We start from the raw sequence: 20,340 nt of genomic DNA on the forward strand, positions 1-20,340 counted from the left end.
AAGGCATGAGGAAACAGGAACTCTCTCTTTTTAGGATGAGGATTTCATAGAGGTAAGAACTAGTGGCTGGCTGTTCTGCTTCTCTGATCTTTTAGATTTTACCCTGATACCTGGCTCTGGGTTTTTTTTTTTTTATTAAAAGACCATCTAAGATTCGAACAACAATTGTTGAGCAGTCATGTACATACCTGGCAGAGATCTGTTTACATAGCCATTTATTGTGTGCATTTTAGGCCAGGCTCCAGTAGATGTAGAATCCATAGCCTGTGTGAAGGAGTCTTTTGTTTCTGAATGCCAGCTCTTCCCTGGTGAGAGAGGGGGTGGGGGGAAATAAGGTCAGCTGAACTCTGTTTCATGAATTACACTCCCCTTTTTCTTCTTTCTTTTCCTCCTTTGTGACACAGACTATTCACACTCTGAATTTTTGTCAGCAGAGTAGGCACAAACTCAGAGTCACTGAGAAAGAAATTACATTTTTTTTTTCAAACCAATCCTTTCTCCCTATATTTGTTCATAATGATAGTGGGGAAGAATAATGGCAAATGATAACTAGGAGAAGGAAGAATACTGGTTAGTTTGAGCCACAGGAATTTCATTTTGCAAGTTAGATGGTAGATTTAAAAGGGTTGTCAGTCCTTGCCCTATCATAAATTGCTTCATCTCATTTTGTAGCAAGGAAACCCTAGGAACTTGAAGGCTTCCCAACCTCCTCTCCAAAACTAACAAAAGCTGAAGCACTGAAACTATTATTTTAGGCAAAAAAGGGGAAATGTGGTGATATATTGCTTACCCTAATAAAATTTGCCTGAAGATCAGAGAACAGAACAAGTCACTAGATTAAACATAGATGTCCGACAGTGGTGGCACATACCTTTAATCCTAGCACTTGGGAGACAGAGATCCATCTGGATCTCTGTGAGTTCAAAGCCACCCTGGACTATATGAGATTGACTCAGTCTAGGAGAGAAACAGAGCCAGGCAGTGGTGGCACACACACCTTTAATCCAAGTACTTGAGATCTCATTCCTTTGCTTGGGAAGCACACACACCTTTAATCCCAGGAAGTGATGGCTGAGTGGAGAAAGGTATATAAGGTGTGAGGAGACAAGAACTAGAGGCTCTTTCAGGCTGAGGAGTTGGTGAGGTAAGAGGTGGTGGTTGTGGCCTGCTCTGCTTCTCTGATCTTCAAGCAAATTTTATTAGGGTAAACAATATATCACCACAACTGAAAATTGCTTGGACTGCTTTAATAAAAATAGAATGTGAAAAACAAAAAGACAGAGACTAGTCAGGATAAAGATGACACAGCCTCAAATAAGAAGATAACAGTGCAAGTGGATAAAAGGGGAGAGGATTATATGCCTATTCTGTTACACAATGTTCTAAATTACTTAAGTAAAATCAATTAGTCCCTATAACAATCCTATGAAAAATACTATTATTTCAATTTTAGATGTGAGAAAATAAAGCAGAGAAAGGTAAGTAATTTGCCCAATGTTGTGCACTAAGCAATAGACAATTATTAAAAAAAAGATATTTAGGGACTAACAAGAATTCTTAGTGAGTAATGGTGCCAGCCACCAAGCCTGATGACCTGACTGGAACCCACATGGGAAAAGGAAAGAGCTGATTTCCACAAGTTGTCCTTTGACCTCCATATAAGCACCACAGCATGGATACTCCTCCTCTTCCCAAAGTCATATAAATAAATAATTAAAATGTAACAAAGATTTTAAAAGAAGATATTTAAGAAGTAGAGCCAAAAGTATTTATTACCTAAAACCAAGCTGCTCTATCTTTTTACTTCTTATATGCAATTGGAACTTAGGTTGCATTTTTGTCTTGGAGTCATTCTCATCCTCCATTTCCTTCACTCTTGAACAGTAATACAGTTTGTGGTCTTCCTATAATCAACATCACCTTTTCTGAACATATATAGCCCACATTCTCCAACATGGGATAAATATACTTGTTACATATTTGACTTCTTTTAGGAATTCAAATATATGATTGAAGCTCACTAACCTTCATCAAACACAGCAAAAAGTAGTACAAATTGGTGCAACATTTGTGTTCTTTCTTTGGAAATACTTCCTGAAAAAGAAGTGACAGCATTTGTCTTCCATTTAAAATGCCATTGTAGAAAATTGCCACAAGGAGGAGCCATTTCTTCACCAACCATTTGAGCATTTAAAAAAAAAAAAAGAATTCTTTGCCTAATGTCAACTCTGCTGTGATGTTCTCTGGTGTAAAGTCCTTTAAATTGATGTTTCTAAAATGAAAAACATGGCTATAGAATAAAAAAGAAAATAAAAGGAAAAGAAAGGACATGATTGTTCCTTATTTATGTTGGAGGAGAAAGTTTATTAAAGATATGTGGGAGAACATAGTCAGAGGCAGGGATACCTGGGAGAGTCCAGAATGGACATGACCAAACTGAGCTGAGCCATGTGGTACAGGGGGGAGGGGAAGGCAGAGGAGAGAGAGGGGAACCAGGTACATCAGCCAGGAGGCCAAAGGTCCAAAAGGTAAGGATAACCAAAATGTCTGGATTATATAGGGAAGAGCCTCTGGCAGGAAAGTTCAGGGTAAAGGGCGGTGTATGCAAGACATACCCTGTAACAGGTAGAGACTGAGGGATACTGGGAGAACCTGGATGCCAGGTCCAGTTTGATATGTTAAATAGGTACCTCAGCCATTTGTCTTGGGTTTGAAACTTAACAGTTATTTATGCAAGTTTCAAATTTCTTCTAAATCATTACTTTTGCAAAATTAAAAAAACTATTGCTAGAAAATGGAATTTAAAATACAAAAATACAAGCCCAAATAAAACACATAGATAGATAGGTGATAGATAGATAGATAGTCAGACAGACAGACAAATAGACAAATAGATTTCACAGCAGAAAATTACAAAACAGTAAGCATTGTTGAGATGTGTATCTGGGCAATTAATTTAGGAATCTTCTCTTGCTCTTGTAACTTTTATACTTATGTAATTGCAAATGAGTAAAAGTTATGGGTAAAAAACAACAAAACTCACACTTTAAACATCTATCAATATAGTTTTTTAATTGTGCATTAAAAAGCTCTCTCCCCCATTCTCCTAACAGTATATTTCACAAAGCAAAAGTTATTTATTTTGACATAGTTCAGTTTATACACTCACATTTTTTCAATTTGTTGGCAGTTTCATACACGTATATAATGAATATTAGTCATTTTTACCCACCACTCCCTCATCTCATCTTCTGTCTGCTACTGATACCTTTCTTTCCAACAATTCCCCCACCCACTTTCATGTTTTCTTTTTGCTGTGACTTTTAATGGCTTTTTGGAGTCAGTTTTTTACCCCTCTCTTTTCCCCAATAATGAAGACTTTCTGGTATGTTTCCTAAAAATTTTAAGGTATTGCATTTTACATTTTAAAACTTTAATCTGTTTTGAGTTAATATTTGTATAAGGAGTATGATTTAGGTTGTGATTCATTTTTGCATATGAATGTCCAGTTACTCTAACACCATTTGTAGAAGAAATTACCCTTTCTCCATTGATTGTATTTTACACCAAATCAGTTTTTTGTGGATCTACTGGCCTATCTATCCTGTTTCATTAACTTTTGAGGAATGTGTAATAATAGTTCAGCTATATAGTAAGTTATAAATTAGGGTAGTGATTAATAAACTCTATTCTTTTGTAAAATATGTTTGACAGTCTAGAAATTTTGGACTAAATTTGTGTATATCAACAAAAGTTATACTTGAAATCTAACTGGTATTACATTAAATGTGTACATTGGTGAGAACAGATATCTTTACTATGTTGAATTTTGTAGCCCACTGTTACAGTTTGCTTTCTATTGCTGTGAAAAATACCATGACCAAAAGTAAGTTAGGGTGTTCAGCTTACAGTTGTAGTCCATCCTGAAGAAAGTCAGGGAAGGAATTCAAGGTAGGAACCTTGAGGCAGGAACTGAAGCAGGCAGTATGAAAGAACACTGCTTCCTGGCTTGCTCACCATACTTTATACAGCCTGTTTTCTCATAGCACCCAGGACCACCTGCCAGTGGTAGTACCACTCACAATGGGCTGGGTCCTTTCATATCAATCATTAAGAAAATGCCCTACAGGCCAACCTTATGGAGGCATTTTCTTAACTGAGGTTCCCTCTCTCATATGACTGTAGTTCATGTCAAGCTGACAAAAAAACTAATCAGTATATCCATGAGCATAGTGTGTTTCTCCACTTAAGTCTTCTTTGATTTCTTTCACCTGCATTTTGTAGTTTTAACTTTACAGGCAATTGTGCAATTATGTTCTTTTAAAAATTGTTTCTAATTATTCTTTGACAGTATGTTAAGTACAACTGATTTTTTTTTTTTTGGTTTTTTCGAGACAGGGTTTCTCTGTGTAGCTATGCGCCTTTCCTGGGACTCACTTGGTAGCCCAGGCTGGCCTCGAACTCACAGAGATCCGCCTTCCTCTGCCTCCCAAGTGCTGGGATTAAAGGCATGCGCCACCACCGCCCGGCCAAGTACAATTGATTTTTATATGTTGATCTTGAGTCCTGCAATCCTCCTAGACTTAGTTACTTATAGGAGTTTTATTTAAAAGTTCTCTGAGATTTTTATACATAATCAATTATGTTTTATGTAAATAGGGACAATAGTACTGCTATCTATGTTTTTTAATCTTATGTTATCATGGGCAAGACTGCCAGTGCTATATCAAATAAAAATAGTTAAGAGAATCTTGTTCCAAGTCTTAATAGTGTGAAAGCATTTAGTTTTTCATCACTGAGAGATTAACTGTAGGGTGTTATTGATCTTTTAAAATTTTATTTTTGAGACAAGGCTCATGTATCTCAGGATGGCCTTGAATTTGCTATGTAACAAGGATGCTGTCAATTCCTGATCTGCCTGCCTCCAACTCCTAAATACTGAGCTTCTAGACATATACCAATACTGGTTTAACTTGGAGGGTTTTGTTTTGTTTTGCTTTAAGATATCAGATTGAGAAGTACCTTTCCATTGCTAGTTGAGGGATTTTCTTTCCTTCCCTTCTCCCCTCCCTCCCTCTCTCCCTTTTTTTTTAAACCATAACTCATTGCTTGTTCTAGTTAACTTCTGTGATTAGCTCTGCCATAACCATTCACATACATGGTTTTGTTTGAATATCTGTTTTTCTGTTCTTTTGTGCTTATATTTAGAAATTATTAGATTATATGGTAATTCTGTTTGTAAAAATTTGAGGAAGCACCAAACCATCTTCTAAAGCAATGTTAGGGTTAAAATTTCCCACAACCTCAATATTTACTACTTTTCTTATTTTTTAAAGATTTCATTTTTTAATTACATGTACTTGTGTGTCTATGTGTAATGCAGGTACCCACGGAGTCCAGAAGAGGGCATTGGATCCCCCCAGAGCTGGAGATTCCAGGAATTTGTGAGCTGCTTGACATATGTGCTGGGAACTCCTGAGTCATCTCTCCAGACTTTATTTATCTTATTTTAAAAACGATAGATCCATATTAGTGGATGTGGAGTGCTGTGGATACCGCTCTGTATAAATAAAATGCTGATTGGCCAGTAGCCAGGCAGGAAGTATAGGCGGGACAAGCAGAGAATTCTGGGAACAGGAAGGCTGAGGCAGGAGACGCTGCCAGCTGCAGCCATGAGTAACAATGTGTAAGATACTGGTAAGCCACGAGCCATGTGACAAGGTATACATTTATAGAAATGGGTTAATTTAAGATAGAAGAGCTAGATAACAAGAAGCCTGCCACGGCCATACAGTTTATAAGCATTATAAGTCTCTGTATGATTACTTGGTTGGGTGTGAGCGGCTGCGGGACTGGCGGGTGATAGGGATTTGTCCTGACCATGGGCCAGGCAGGACTGGAGAAAACTCCAGCAACAGTGAAGTGATATCTTATTTTTATTTTGATTTGCTTCTTCCTTAATGGCTAATAGTATTAGTGTCTTTGGTGTGCTTACTGGCCATTTCTATATTTTCTGTTTCTTTTACTTATTTTTGTTGTGGTGGGGATGTAAACTAGGGCCTTTCACATGATAGGTAAAGGTTCTACCACTGAGCTAAATATCCAGGGACTATTTGCACATTTTCTTTGGATACATATCCTTACAGATCTTTTACCCATTTTAAAACTGAGTTGTCCTTTTATTATTGACTTTAAGATTTCCTTGCATAATCCAGTTATAACTCACTTATCAAATATGATTTGCAAATATTTTCTCCCATTCTAAACATTATTTTTGTTATTTTCTTGATACACCTTAAAGCTCAAAAGCTTGGTGGATTATTTAAAAAATGATTGCTAAACCTACAGTTATAAAATTTTGACTCTTGTGTTTTCTTTTAATTTTGTATGTTATAGTATATCTTTGATCCATTTCGAGTTAAATTTTATATGTAATATGAGGAAAAGCCCAATTTCATTATTTGTTTTTCTTGGGTATAACCAAGTCTTCCAACATTGTGAAGAAGCTAGTGTCTACCAAATCAAATGACCATACATTTATGGGTTTATTTTTGAACTCTCATTTCTATTGCACATATCTTTATATCTGTACTTATGGCAGTACTATTCTTTCTTGATTATGTGTTCATAGTATTCCAATTTTCTTTATATTTATATTTGCTTTGTATGTCTTTTTTCCATCCTTATGCTTGTAACCTATGCTATTGGTTTTGAAATGTATTTCTTGTAACAAAATATAAAAGTAGTCCTTGCTTTTTATATACAGTATGATGGTTTCTGGTTTTAGTATATTTGGATAATTTACATCTAATATAATTATTTATGTTTAGTTACAAATATATCATCTTTTTATATTTTTTCTTGTATTTTTGTTCCTCTCTCTCCTTTTATGCTTTATTTTAATGTCTTAATTTCTCTATTTTAACTTTATTATATATATTCATATAATATTTTGTTGGTTTTTCTAAGTATCAAAAATGCATATTTAAGTTTACACTGTCTTTTAAATAAGTATATGCCAGCTGGAGACAAATTCAAATTCTTTTGCATACCTTTATGGGTGTGAGATTTTTCCTTTTTTCTTTATTTTTTGTGGTAAATATATACACAATTGAGTTTTATTCAGCAACAAAGAAAGAGAATGAAATTATGTTATCAGCAAGAAGATGGATGCCACTGGAAATAAGCCAGACTCAGAAATGTAAATATTGCATGTTTTCTGTCTTTTGTGTATCATATATATATGTATATATATATAACATAATAATAATCATATACATATATGAAAACAGAAGCAAAACTATCTGTGGGAGGGAAGGGAACTAGCAGGAGGAGATGGTGAAGGGAGAACGTATGGGGGTCTTTCTTTCTCATCCTTTTATTTTTTAGTTTTCTGAGCTAGAAAGCTCAGATATCTCTTTTTGGTTCCTTAACCAGAAGACGTCAACTGTTACATCTGAACCAGATCCTCTTCCTTTGATTTTAGCTCCTGTAGGCTTCTGTTGCCAGTAATTGTCTCTGCCATGGATATAGCTGGAGCTGGGGCATGAAAGAATGGAGGAAAGGAATGGAAACTGTTATTTCTCCCTACCCTCTGAGCACTAACATATACCTTTCCAGTTCCCAGAAGCACAGCATTCATTTCCAAGTTTCAAGCTATGCTTTAATACAGGTTAGAGAAACCTACAAGGGAGAAAAAGGTAACCTCCCTATCATTGCTGGTCCCTTGAATTCTGGTGATTTTCCTTATCTACAGGTTGTTTTATTTACTTTTAGAAATTTCAAAGAACTAGGTTGTAATTTTTGTCAAGGTTTTTTTTTGTTTTTTTGGTTTTTTTTTTGGTCAAATCACTGAATTTAGTCAAGGATAAAGAGTAAAATGTGAGCCAGACAGTGGTGGCACACCTTTAATCCCAGCATTTGGGAGGCAAAGCCAGGCAGATCTCTGTGAGTTTGAGGCCAGCCTGGTCTACAAAGCAAGATCCAGGACAGGCACCAAAACTACACAGAGATACCTTGTCTCGAAAAACAAACAAACAAACAAACAAACAAAAAGAGTAAAATGGGTTCACTCATGTTATCCAGAACTAGACCTCTAGTGATAATTTAATTCGGTCAAAAACTATTTGCTTATAAACTTACTTGTATGTTATATATGTTACAGTCTTTACATCACACAAATAACACATTATGGGTCTTTGCTTTGTTATTAATTGTAGCTATGAAACTGAACTCAATATAAGAGAGACCAAGTTTCTAAATGAAGTAATTATAAACTTTAGTCTTCTCCCCCTCCTCTGAAACACATTCATTATTATTCAGAAATGGTATGTTCCTAGATTCTTTGTATATCCTCCATAACATAACAGAATGAGTATGTATGACATAACAGAATGAAACAGAAGTAATTAGAAATGTAATACATCTTCCAATGGACTCTTTCTTGAGACCATATAAAATGTCTGGATCCCTTGTATTGCTTATGCTAAAGACATCATGTGGAGATGATCTCAGTTTAAGTATAGATGTAAGACATACAAAAGACATCTTTCAAGCATAGATGCAAAACATATGAAATACTTTTGAGGTGATCTCAGCTCTGACAACTTTTTTCACTAAAACTGACATATCCATACACAAGACAATTCCAAATTCCATGACACTAAAGATAACTATCAGAAATAACATATTATTATTAAATAATTAAAATCAAATTATAATGTTTACTTCTTTATAAGTATATGCTATTAAATTATAAATTAAATAACAGATGAACAGGATTAAAATTATCTTTAGAATAACAAGTTATGAGTAAATGCATATTTTCTTATATTTGTGTATACCTTTGGTTTACAAAATAAGCACCTGAACCAATCAATATATCACTGATCTCACACACACACACAAATATGCTTGTCTCCATGAAACTTTTAAGAAAATTCCACGTTTTCAAAAAGCAAAAGAGAGAATAAACACTGCTGAGATAGCACACAGATTTCAGGTGGAATATAGAAATTATTTGTAAACAGAGACCTAATTGCAGATCTTAGATGTTCTTAAGCTAGAGTTCACTGTATTACATAGAACAAATATTATTGCTTAAAAAAACTGGATCATTCTCATTTCTATGAATATAATTCCAGGGAAAAGAAGCCCTTTTCAGAGCAATGAATTCAAAAGCTCACAGTTACCAACAGATTCTGTTTTGTCCTTCTCTGTTTCATATCAATTCCATTCTTTCATATGGTTACCTTCTTTACATACTAGCAGAGCTCCAATGAGGCCTGAATTCAAATCTTTCACCAGATCCACATGAGAAAGATATGAATAGGTGAGACATGGAGGGTCAGAGGCCATTGGACCATTCTCTTTCAGGACCTGCCAAACATAGGTATGACTTTCACCAGGAAAAACTTTATCGTCTTCCTTCTCCCTTTGGCTTGTCTGATCTTCATATTCAGCTCCTAAAGGAAGAAGGTATAAAATTGTCTTTTTTGTGTCTACTGTGAACTCAGAAACATGTTAAGTTCCAATTTGTTATGGATTCTACACAATAAATAGACTTCCAAGATGTTAAAAGCTCTCACCATAAAGAAATGATAAAATATTCAAGGAGAAAGATATGTTCAAGTTGTTTTAAATATTGCACAATATGTGTCTATATTAAACATCATATATTATACCATTACTATGTACTATATGTATATGATAAAATAACAAGTTTTAAAGCACAGTGTATCAAAACATTACACTGTACCTCCAAAACCTATGCAACTTGTTGTGGAATATTAGTTTAAGATGTGTTACATTCATTTATGCTGTGGAATATTTGTTAATGATGCAAAGATGTGTTGCATTCATTTATGTGGCATTTGTTTCACTCCGTGAAGCTGTGTTACTTTGCCTGCCTAAAACATCTGATTGGTCTGATAAAGAGATGAATGGCCAATAGCTAGGCAGGAGAGGGATAGGCGGGGCTGCCAGGTAGAGAGAATGAAGAGGAGGAGAAATCTAGGGGAAAAAAGAGTGAGGAGTGAGAAAAAGAGGAGAGGAGGACATCAGGGTCCAGCCACCCAGCCACACAGCCAGCCACTGAGTAAGAAGGAAAGAAAGATATATAGAATAAAGAAAGCTAAAAAAGTCCAGCGGCAAAACATAGTTAAAGAGAAATGAGATAATTTAAGTTAGAAAAGCTGGCTAGAAACAAGCCAAGCTAAGGCCGGCATTCATAAGTAAGAACAAGTCTCTGTGTTTTTATTTGTGAGCTGGGTGGCAGGCTCTCAAAGAGTAAAAAAAAAATCCAACTACAGAAACATTATAGTAGTACTGGATGTTTAGCTTACACTATCTGCCCTGGTTAGTTTTCATTATCAGTTTGACCCAGAGTCACCTTTTGTTGTGATAAAATAGCATGAACAAAGACAAGTTAAGTAAGAGTTTGTTTTGGCTTATGGTTCCAGTGGGCTAAATATCAATAATTGAAGGGAAGACATTGACACATATATCTGGAGAAGGTAGTTGAGAGATCACATCTCAATTATACAAAGGAAGTAGAAAGAGCTAACTAGAGGTAGGGTGAGGGTATAAAGCCTCAAAGCCTATTCCCAGTGGCATATTTCCTCCAGAAAGGCTCTATGTCCTAACAGTTCCATTACCTCCCCAATCATCACCAATTGGTGATCAAGTGTTCACATACATGAGACTATGGGGGACATTTCTCATTCAAACCATTATAATGTCCATTTGGGGGTCATAAGGAATCCATGAAGAAGTAAGAACTTCACTTTATCCTAAAAGTTACAGGGTTATCTTGTAATAACCTTTCTCAAAAACTTTAAAGTCCTAAAGGAAGGACTTTCTTTCTTTGCCCTAGCTTAGTTAGGTAAGATACTCATCTCTAGGCCAATTAACTGTGGCCAAGAAGATGGGATACATGGATCAACTGCTTATCTCAGAGGTATGTACTATCAAGCTTTATTAGCAATACTTTGTTGCTTCTCTGCTCCCAATATTAAGAATACAACATATGCTAGACAAAAGCTAGACAGTATCAGTGATCTATATCCCTGCTCCCATAAGAAGTAATTCTAATGGGTGAGGAACATATATATTATTAGGAAGAAAAAGCAAATGGTGTTTTCTACACCTTTGTTCTTACACAGAGCAATGACTGTATGTTAGGTATTAAGTTATATGCTAGGGAAACAACAAATGCATACAATAAGCTTATCTTGAAATATTTATATTCTAGTAACTTTGAGATACAAATGACAGAACTGGGGGGCTGGAGAGATGGCTCAGAGGTTAAGAGCACTGCTTGCTCTTCCAAAGGTCCTGAGTTCAATTCCCAGCAACCACATGGTGGCTCACAACCATCTGTAATGAGATCTGGTGCCCTCTTCTGGCCTGCAGGGATACGTGCAGACAGAATACTGTATCCATAATAAATAAATAAATCTTTAAAAAAAAAAAAACAAAAAAAACAAATGACAGAACTAACATCAGAGACTGTGAATGCTAGAGGCGGCAATTGAAGATCACTTTGTTTCTTTGTTTCTTGAGTCTTTGCTTTTCTTGGTAACTATTTATAGAAGTTTATATTAATGAAAGTCTCTTTCTTGTGTGACAAGACCTTTTCATAGGCAGATTAAATAAGGCTGATGTTCTCCCTCCCTTTATATCTCTTCCATATTGCTCAACATCAAGACATATAGGAAAAGATTTCATTATCATCATCTCCATCTGTAAAAATCAAAGTAAGTTTTCAGTGGCTATCTTTGTCATAATGTTAAAGAAGAATGTCCAAGAATGAAACCAAAAAGAAGGAATACAGAGGAGAAATTGTGAGAAAAATGATGCTGAAGGCATTAATGAATCCTTGGTCCCAATCATACTTAGTTCACTTCATGGAACTTACCAGTTATACAAACAAAATTCAACATTATCTATACAAATCTTTGCACTGTAGAACAGTGGTTCATAGCACAAGTTTTAGGGTTGGATAGGCCTAGTTGTGGACCTCTTTCCACCACTGGCAAGCACATGGCCTTGAACCCAGTCCATATAAGTAATTACTGCTGATATTGTTATTAAATTTCAATACATTTATATCCAAGAGAATTGATACAATTCCAAGTGTGATATTGTTACGGTTTAGACATGTCCCTCAAAGTTTCTTGTGCTGGATACTTGGTCCCAATGTAATAGTATTGAGGCATTTAAGAAGGAAAGATGTTTCAGATGTTTACATCTATGATCACTTCTTATACTATATGACATGGAGCTGTCACAATAGCTGATGCTCTTAGAACTCAGAACTATTAATTATATAATCCTCTTACCTTGTAAGTTATCAAGCTAAGTGTTTTATTTTACAGAAATCCAAAGTGGAGTAACATGCCCTTATTACCAAGAACATGCTTCTCATCTTTCTACAACTAGAATGACAGGACAATAGGAGAGAATTTGACTTACCCTCAGAAGCTTTCCAGTAGGAAACACCAACAGCATGAAGACTGACAGGATGAGAAGCCATGTTTTTAAGTGTAATGACCACAGTGTCATCAACCTCAGTCCAAATGGTAGGACCCAGCAGACCTGTTAAAATGAGATGTCCCTCAAAAGTTACTTGAAGGATAACATACCAGAAAGCCTGTCATTATAAAAGTGAAGGTTAAAGTCACAGAGGAAAAGCATGTCACTTTAAAACTGATGAATAGCAGTTATGTTTTGCACTAACCCTAGTTCAGCCTCAGGGTTGTTCTGAGGAAATATTTCTGATAAGTCATTCAGTGTTTCATTAATTCAACTATCTAGGAGAACAACATTAAAAGCAAATAAAACAAATGCCAAAGTCTTGATGAAAAAATAAACTTGGCATAGTTGAATAATATGGCTGAAATAATGTGAATGGCCAGCAGAATAATAATAAATAAGATTATAGATATATACAGGGAATATAATATGTAGGACCTTACGGGAGGGAGAGAGGGAAGGAAGAAGAGAGGGAGGGAGGGAGGGAGGGAGGGAAGGAAGGAGAGAGGGAGGGAGGGAGGGAGGGAGGGAGGGAAGGAAGGAGAGAGGGAGGGAGGGAGGAAAAACAAAGAGAGATCATAGGTGATTCTTATGATTGAATTTAGATTATGACAAATGGATAGTTCATAACACAGAAATCAAGAGGAAATTAAGAGTTATAGTCTGTGGATATTTTTATAAGATACCTATAAATGGTTTATTGAATGAACTGGAGTCAGTGGCATGAAAATATGAAATAGCTTTGTTTTTCCTAGATGACCACAGTTTTTTTTTTTTTTTTTTTTTTTTTGGTTTTTTCGAGACAGGGTTTCTCTGTGTAGCTTTGCGCCTTTCCTGGGACTCACTTGGTAGCCCAGGCAGGCCTCGAACTCACAGAGATCCGCCTGGCTCTGCCTCCCGAGTGCTGGGATTAAAGGCGTTCACCACCACCGCCCGGCTGACCACAGTTTTTTAAGCTGCATTCTGTGGAATTTTTTCTTTCTTGTACTTTGATCAAGCCTAAATCTTTCCTAGTCATCTTCAAATATTAACAGATGCTAATGTTTTAGAAGTTAAAAATTTCAGTCCCTTTTAATGACAAACTTTGATGTCCTCTGAATCTATTTTTTATTATCTATTTTATTTTATGTGTACGTGTGCTTTGCATGCATGCCTATGTGCACCACATGTATGCTTGGTGCCCAAGGAAGTCAGAAAAAGGTTTTGGATCTAAAAGTGTAGTTCCAGATGGTTATAAACCACCATGTAGGTACTGGGAATAGAACCCAGGCCCTCTGCAAGAGCAACAAGTACTCTTAACTTCTGAGCAATCTTTCCTGACCTTCTGAGCCATCTCTCCAGCCCGAGGTCCTCTGAATCTTAAAGCTCCCTTTATCCTACTGCTAAGTTTTGAACAGCTCAAAAAAAACCTTCAGCAGGTAAAAGTACTTTTGTTGTCAGTTTCACACATTTCCTGACTTCTTTTCTTAATCCTCCTCAAGTGGCCTCCCTCCCATCTTTGAGTAGAGAACATACCAAAAATGTTTTCCAAGAAATCCTCAAAAGTAAATCTTATACGTTCCTAGCCTTCTTTCATATAGGCTGCAGAGGGGTCATGGGCCAGGGGTTGAAGAACCAGTTTATGGCTACTACATGAAAAAAAAAAAAAACCTTAATCAAGGCTCAGCACTCTCTTTAAATATGAGAGTATTTGTCTCCTAAAATTCTCAGCAACAGTTCTAAGACAGGTAATGGTGGTTTTGCTCAGTAGGAGAGCACTTGCTTAACATGTACAAGGCCCTCAGTTGGATCCCTAGCATTGATAAAAACATTGTTAATGCAATAAATATCTTAAGATCTTGTTACATGCTTATTTGACATCATTACATGCTTATTTGACATCTAAGTGGAGATAAAGAGTTGATATTTAGAGAAGGGGTAAAAATTAAATATAGAAGTGGAGTTATTAAAAAAATAGATGAAAATTTAAAGCTTTAAAACTACAGAAGATAAAACTAGATTGAAGAGAGAAAGAAAAGGAAATAATCCAAGTCCAAGTTTGTAGAAGCCAAGCAGAGGAGAAAGAAAGTCCAGCCAGTTTAAGGACACCTGATTAAAGAATATAACCTTTGGTAACCACCCTCTGTTAGGGATCTTTGCTAGGAAGTGAGGTACCTAGTATCATAATTAGCATTCAATATTGTTTTCATTACCCATCCAGGGTGGCCTGGGCTTGGCAATGTTGAAAAGGTGGTCCATGTACTCTACAAACACAGTCTTTTTGTACATGATGGAGGTGTTGAATGGAAAAGATGATGGCATTCTAGGAAGAAATCTGGATGAAGAAAAGAAAAGGTCATTCATTTTGAAGGACTTTATTTGATCCAGCTTCAAAAATCAGCTGGAAGTATTTTCCTTCATCTCACTTTCCTCTATTATCTACAAGCAAAGTAGAACTTGCACATACATCCAGAACTTGCTTCCTTCACTTCCCTATAGTTGTTGATATAGATGTTGCCCTGCCTCTCCACAATAATTTCCTGCATGCAAAAGAAAGAATAAAAATGAGGAAAATGCAGACAATAACCTTTGTGTGTTTGTTTCAAAAGCTGTAAAATCAAGGTCAGCTTTTGTTCAAGCATTTACTTCATCAATTGGGACCTTAATCCACCCAAAGCTATAAAAATCATATAAAGATGAACAAAAACTATCAGTATTTTAACTATGTCAGTTAGAAGTGTTTTTTTGTCTAGTTTGGTTTGGACAATTTACTGTAAGCTATAAATGCATAGAAACACTAATCCTTAAGCTGAAAACTTAAATGCAGCAACTGTATTATACACAAAGCTTGGGAGCAAGGTTATAAGACCTCTTTCATAAAGGGGCTGGAGAGATGGCTTAGCAGTTAAGAGCACTTGTTGCTTTGGCGGAGAACCCAGGTTCAACTCCCAGAATCCATAGGGCCACTCTAAACTGTCTATGACTCAGTTCCAGGGGATCCAACACCCTCTTCTAGCTTCTGTACACATGTGGTGCACATACATACACATTCAGGCAAAACGCTCATACAGAAAATAAAAATAAAACATTTTTTAAAAAGACCTCCTTCATGAGACATACAGATACCTAAACCATGCAGACACAATGGTGACCATGGGAAAATTATCTGGGCACATAACATTGTAGAACCACTCAGCAGGTCCCTGTGTTTGTACCCCAAAGGTGTAAAAAGCAATGTGGATGACAGATGTGATGGATGAAGATGTGATGTCTGAACTCTTTTAGCAAAACATAGAACTATGTCCATCTGCGTATAGAACAAACTCTGCCCTGCCCTGCCACACATGTGTGTGCAAATCCTCTGCAGTTATATAACACAGGAACCATAAGGGATGAACAACAGAAAGGAGAGAGCCTAACACAGACACACCAGACAGAAGGCTGTACCCTCTCAGAGGGAGGCTCTGTGCCTCCTAGTGTGTAAATGTAGATGTAAAGGTTGGAAGTTGTAGCTGAAAGAATGAAGTAGATTTCCTCCTAAGAAAGGTAATTCTGGAAGGAATCTCTCAATGGTAGCCAGCTTTGGTTCCATTCACACAAAGAAAAACCTGTTAGAATAATCCAGTCACAGAGGAAGACTTTAACAGTCTTCTGCAGGATCTAGCAGTCAAATATCTGAACTGATACTTTGTTTTTAGAGACCTCTGTCAAGGACTCTGACCAAACAGGGCAAGGTAGAGCTAACCTTATCCCTACCACATTCTGCTGGCCTACCCTTCTACTTAGCCCCGAATTTTACTCCATTCCAGGGTTTCCAAGATACCTAAGAGCCAGTTGACTGGCTCTGCCAACTGAAGGCCTTGACAAAAGACATTCTATACTGGCTGTGGGCCAAGGGTCAGGGGTTGATAAGGAAGCTCTTCCAGTAAATAGAATTTCCTTGCAGAGAAATGCATGGGGGAACTGCATGGTCAGAGGGCTAAGACAACTATATAAACAGGGGGCCAGGGGCCCCTCTAATCCTCTTTTGCTTCATCACACTCGTGGCCTTGCAGGAGATACCTGATGATGACCAATTTCTGGGGAGAGGCATGTCCCTGGGCTTATATAGATGGGTCCACATCATACACTAGTATAAGATAAAAGTTGACAACACATTTGTTGGTGGCATTGATATACAGTGGTAGAGGAAAAAATGCCCCCAATGTGTGAAACTTTAACCAATGCTACTAATTGTTCAATACATTAAAAGATAAATTGCACCCAGCGGTAGTGGTGCACGCCTTTAATCCCAGCACTCAGGAGGCAGAGCCAGGCGGATCTCTGTGAGCTCCAGGCCAGCCTGGTCTACAGAGTGAGATCCAGGACAGGCACCAAAACTATACAGAGAAACCTTGTCTCAAAAAAACCAAAAGAAAAAAAAAGATAAATTGCACAGGGTTCAGTTATATACAGACTATGCCTGTTATATCAGATTGTGTTCAGCAACAAATGTCTTTGTTTTCTTGTCAGTAGCCTAGTAAGGGCTAGAAGAACAGTGACAAAGATTTCTGGTATAGAGACATATTAGTGAGTGTAAAGAAGAAAGATCTTCATACCACATGTTAATTCTATCAGAAAATTTCCACTGTTGAAGAAACACAAAACAACATAGATAAAATGTCTCACAATCCATGCTAACTTTGTTTCCTCCTAACTTTTGAGGATGTTGTTTGTGTTTCCCTTGGAATTTGATATATAAATTCTGCCAAATGTACTTGGCAATAATTATCCCTGATATGAATTGTTCTTTCAATTTTTATCTAAAACCAGTTGAAAAAACCATTATATTTTCTGGCCCTTGCTTAGAAGAAGCTGAGCAGCTGCAGAAACAGATAATGTAAATTTGAATTTCCTTAGCTGTTTATTTTAAACCTTGGCAGAGTCTGTCAGGAAGTGTTTAGAGTCATCTTATCCTGTTGTCAAAATAATCCAGACTATAAAATGTTAACATTAAAACAAAAATTCTGTTTTTTCTGGTAAATCCATGTGACTTCCTGCTAATGAATTATTTACTTCACTAAATCCATTTTTAGTGTGTGTGGTATAACTTGTGCTCGTGTGTGTGTGTGTGTGTGTGTGTGTGTGTGTGTGTGTGTGTGTGAATATGGAGGTCAGATGTTGATGTTAGGTGTCTTCTATCTCTCTCCACCTTATTTTTATGTTTATGTGTCTGTGTGAGTATACACCACATGAGTGCAGGTACCTGCAAAAGCCATAAGATGGCTTTGAATCCTGTAGACATGGAGCCATAGGTGGTTGTGAGCCATCATGTGAGTGCTGGGAACTGAATTTGGGTTCTGTGCAAGAGCAGAGACAGCTCAACCACTGGGCCATCACTCAGGATTCCACCTTATTTTTTTTTTTGAGACTTAACCTGGAGCTCATGGATTCAGATAAGTTTACTGATAGAGTAAGCTCCAGGGATTTGCCTATCTAAGATTCCTCAGTGTTAGAATCTTTATGTGGGTGCTGGTGATCTGACCTTAGTTCTTCATGCTTGTAAAGGAAACACTTTACTGTTTGAGTCATTTCCCAAGCCTCCTAAATAAAATTTTATACCAAAAGTATTATTCATTGTGCCAGGCCACTAGACGTTATAATACAAAGTACTTTGTGATGTATAATCATCTCAATATTAATTGTTAACAAGACCAAACAGATAAGTGGACAACTTTTCAATAAGACACCAGGTACCTGATCCTCTGGGCTGCTACTCAGGGTCCTCAACAGCAGGATATATAAACTATAGAATGAACCTTTATCCCTTTTTCACACCATACACAAAAACAAACCACAAGTGAATCAAAGACCTTAATGTAAGAGTTAAAAATATAAACTGCTTAGAAGAAAATGAAGCCTAAGATATGGCAACTATTTCTTACATATGATATAAAAAATATATGTAACTAAGGTAAAAAAACATAAATTGGACTTAATCAAAATGAAAGACTTTGAGCTTGAAAGAATACTATTAGAACTCCTACTCTTCGCTGCCCCAGTTGCAGGCCAGCAGGAAGATTCCTGAGGCAGGCATCTCTACCAACACACCCCACTGGACCTTGCAACCTACAAGACACACTCCCTACTTCAAAGCCACCTTCAAATCCACCCATCCCCCTGAGACCTCGGTGGGTCCCTGTGACAGAATCCACCAGCTCTGACTGGGCCAAAAGTTGCAGGCCAGCAGGGAAGACACCTGTGGGTGGCCCTCCCCACCAACACCCCCTCATCGGACCCTGTAATGTACAAGACCCACCCCTATCCCAAACCCACTCATCCCCCTGACACTTCAGTGGCTCCCTGAGACACAGAATCTGCCCGCTCTGATTGGACCAAGAGTTGCAGGCCAGCAGGGAAGACTCCTACAGGCAGGCCTACCCACAAACACCCCCTATTGGACCCTGCAATCTACAAGAACCTCTCCCTACACCAAACCCACGCATCCCCTTGACACTTCAGTGGCTCCCTGAGACACAGAATCTGCCAGATCTGATTGGACCAAGAGCAGCTCCTTGAGACACAGAATCCACCAGCTCCAATTAGACTAAGAGCTACGATTGAACCAAGAGTGGCCCCCTGAGACACAGACACAGCAATCACAGACGGGACCAAGAGCAGCTCACGTAGACAAGGCACCTCTTGTACCTATTGGAGGAAGAGATAGGTAGATGCCAGTGCAAAAATACAACAACATAAAGAGCAATATGGCACCACCAGAACCTAGTGGTTCTACAACAGCAAGACCTGAACATCACAATGGAGAAGAAGCAGAAGAAAGCAACCTTAAAAATAACTTTATGAAGATGATAGAGGCCTTTAAAGAGGAAATGAAAAAAATCCCTTTGAAATTGAGGAAAGAACAAACAAAAAAATGGAAGAAATCAATAAATCCCTTAAAGAAGGCCAAGAAAACCAAGAAAAAGCAATTAAACAGGTGAAGGAAACAGTTCAAGACCTGAAAATTGAAACAGAAACAATGATGAAGACACAAACTGAGGGAATGCTGGAAATAAAAAATCTGAGTAAACGAACAGGAAATAGAGATGCAAGCATAACCAACAGAATACAAGAGATGGAAGAGAGAATCTCTGGCATGGAGGATACGATAGAGGAAATAGATTCATCAGTCAAAGAAAACACCAAAGCCAAAAAAGCCCTAACACAAAATGTCCAGGAAATCTGGGTCACCATGAAAAGGCCAAATCTAAAAATAATAGGGATAGAAGAAGAAGAATAACAACTCAAAGGCACAGAAAATATATTCAACAAAATTATGGAATAAAACTTTCCCAACTTAAAGAAGGAAATACCTATGAAAATATAAGAAGTTTACAGAACACCAAATAAACTAGACCCCCCCCAAAAAAAGTCCCCTCACGACATAATAATCAAACCATTAAACATACAGAATAAAGAAAGAATATTAAGAGCAGCAAAGGAAAAATGCCAAGTGACTTATAAAGGCAGACCCATTAGAAAAACACCCAACTTCTCAAATGGAGACTCTGAAAGACAGAAGATACTGGACAGATGTTGTGCAGACACTAAGAGATCACAGATGCCAGCTCAGACTACTACACTAAGCAAAATTTTCAATCACCAAAGACTGAGTGCGCAAAATATTCTAAGACAAAACTAGATTTAAACAATACCTATCTACAAATATAGCCCTACAGAAAGTACTAGAAGGAAAACTCCAACCTAAGGAAGTTAGACACACTCACGAAAACACAGGAAATAGATAACCCCACAGCAGCAAATCCCAATGAAAGAAAATACACAAAC

At 37.1% G+C, this 20,340-nt stretch overlaps 1 protein-coding gene across 1 annotated transcript in view; it reads right to left on the bottom strand.

Moving 5' to 3' along the window:
- Window positions 1-14,802, bottom strand: part of F8 (coagulation factor VIII) — a 149,690-nt gene extending 134,888 nt beyond the window's left edge. Inside the window, exons 1-5 of the mRNA XM_059251568.1 lie at window positions 14,727-14,802; window positions 12,475-12,597; window positions 9,252-9,464; window positions 2,026-2,094; window positions 189-305 (exon numbers count right to left, since the gene is read on the bottom strand). Of these exons, the coding sequence (XP_059107551.1) occupies window positions 189-305; window positions 2,026-2,094; window positions 9,252-9,464; window positions 12,475-12,597; window positions 14,727-14,802 (598 nt within the window). The remainder of the gene's footprint in view (window positions 1-188; window positions 306-2,025; window positions 2,095-9,251; window positions 9,465-12,474; window positions 12,598-14,726) is intronic.
- Between the last annotated feature and the right edge of the window lie 5,538 nt (window positions 14,803-20,340).

Source organism: Peromyscus eremicus, chromosome X, assembly GCF_949786415.1.
Source record: "Peromyscus eremicus chromosome X, PerEre_H2_v1, whole genome shotgun sequence".
Lineage (NCBI taxonomy): Eukaryota > Metazoa > Chordata > Mammalia > Rodentia > Cricetidae > Peromyscus > Peromyscus eremicus.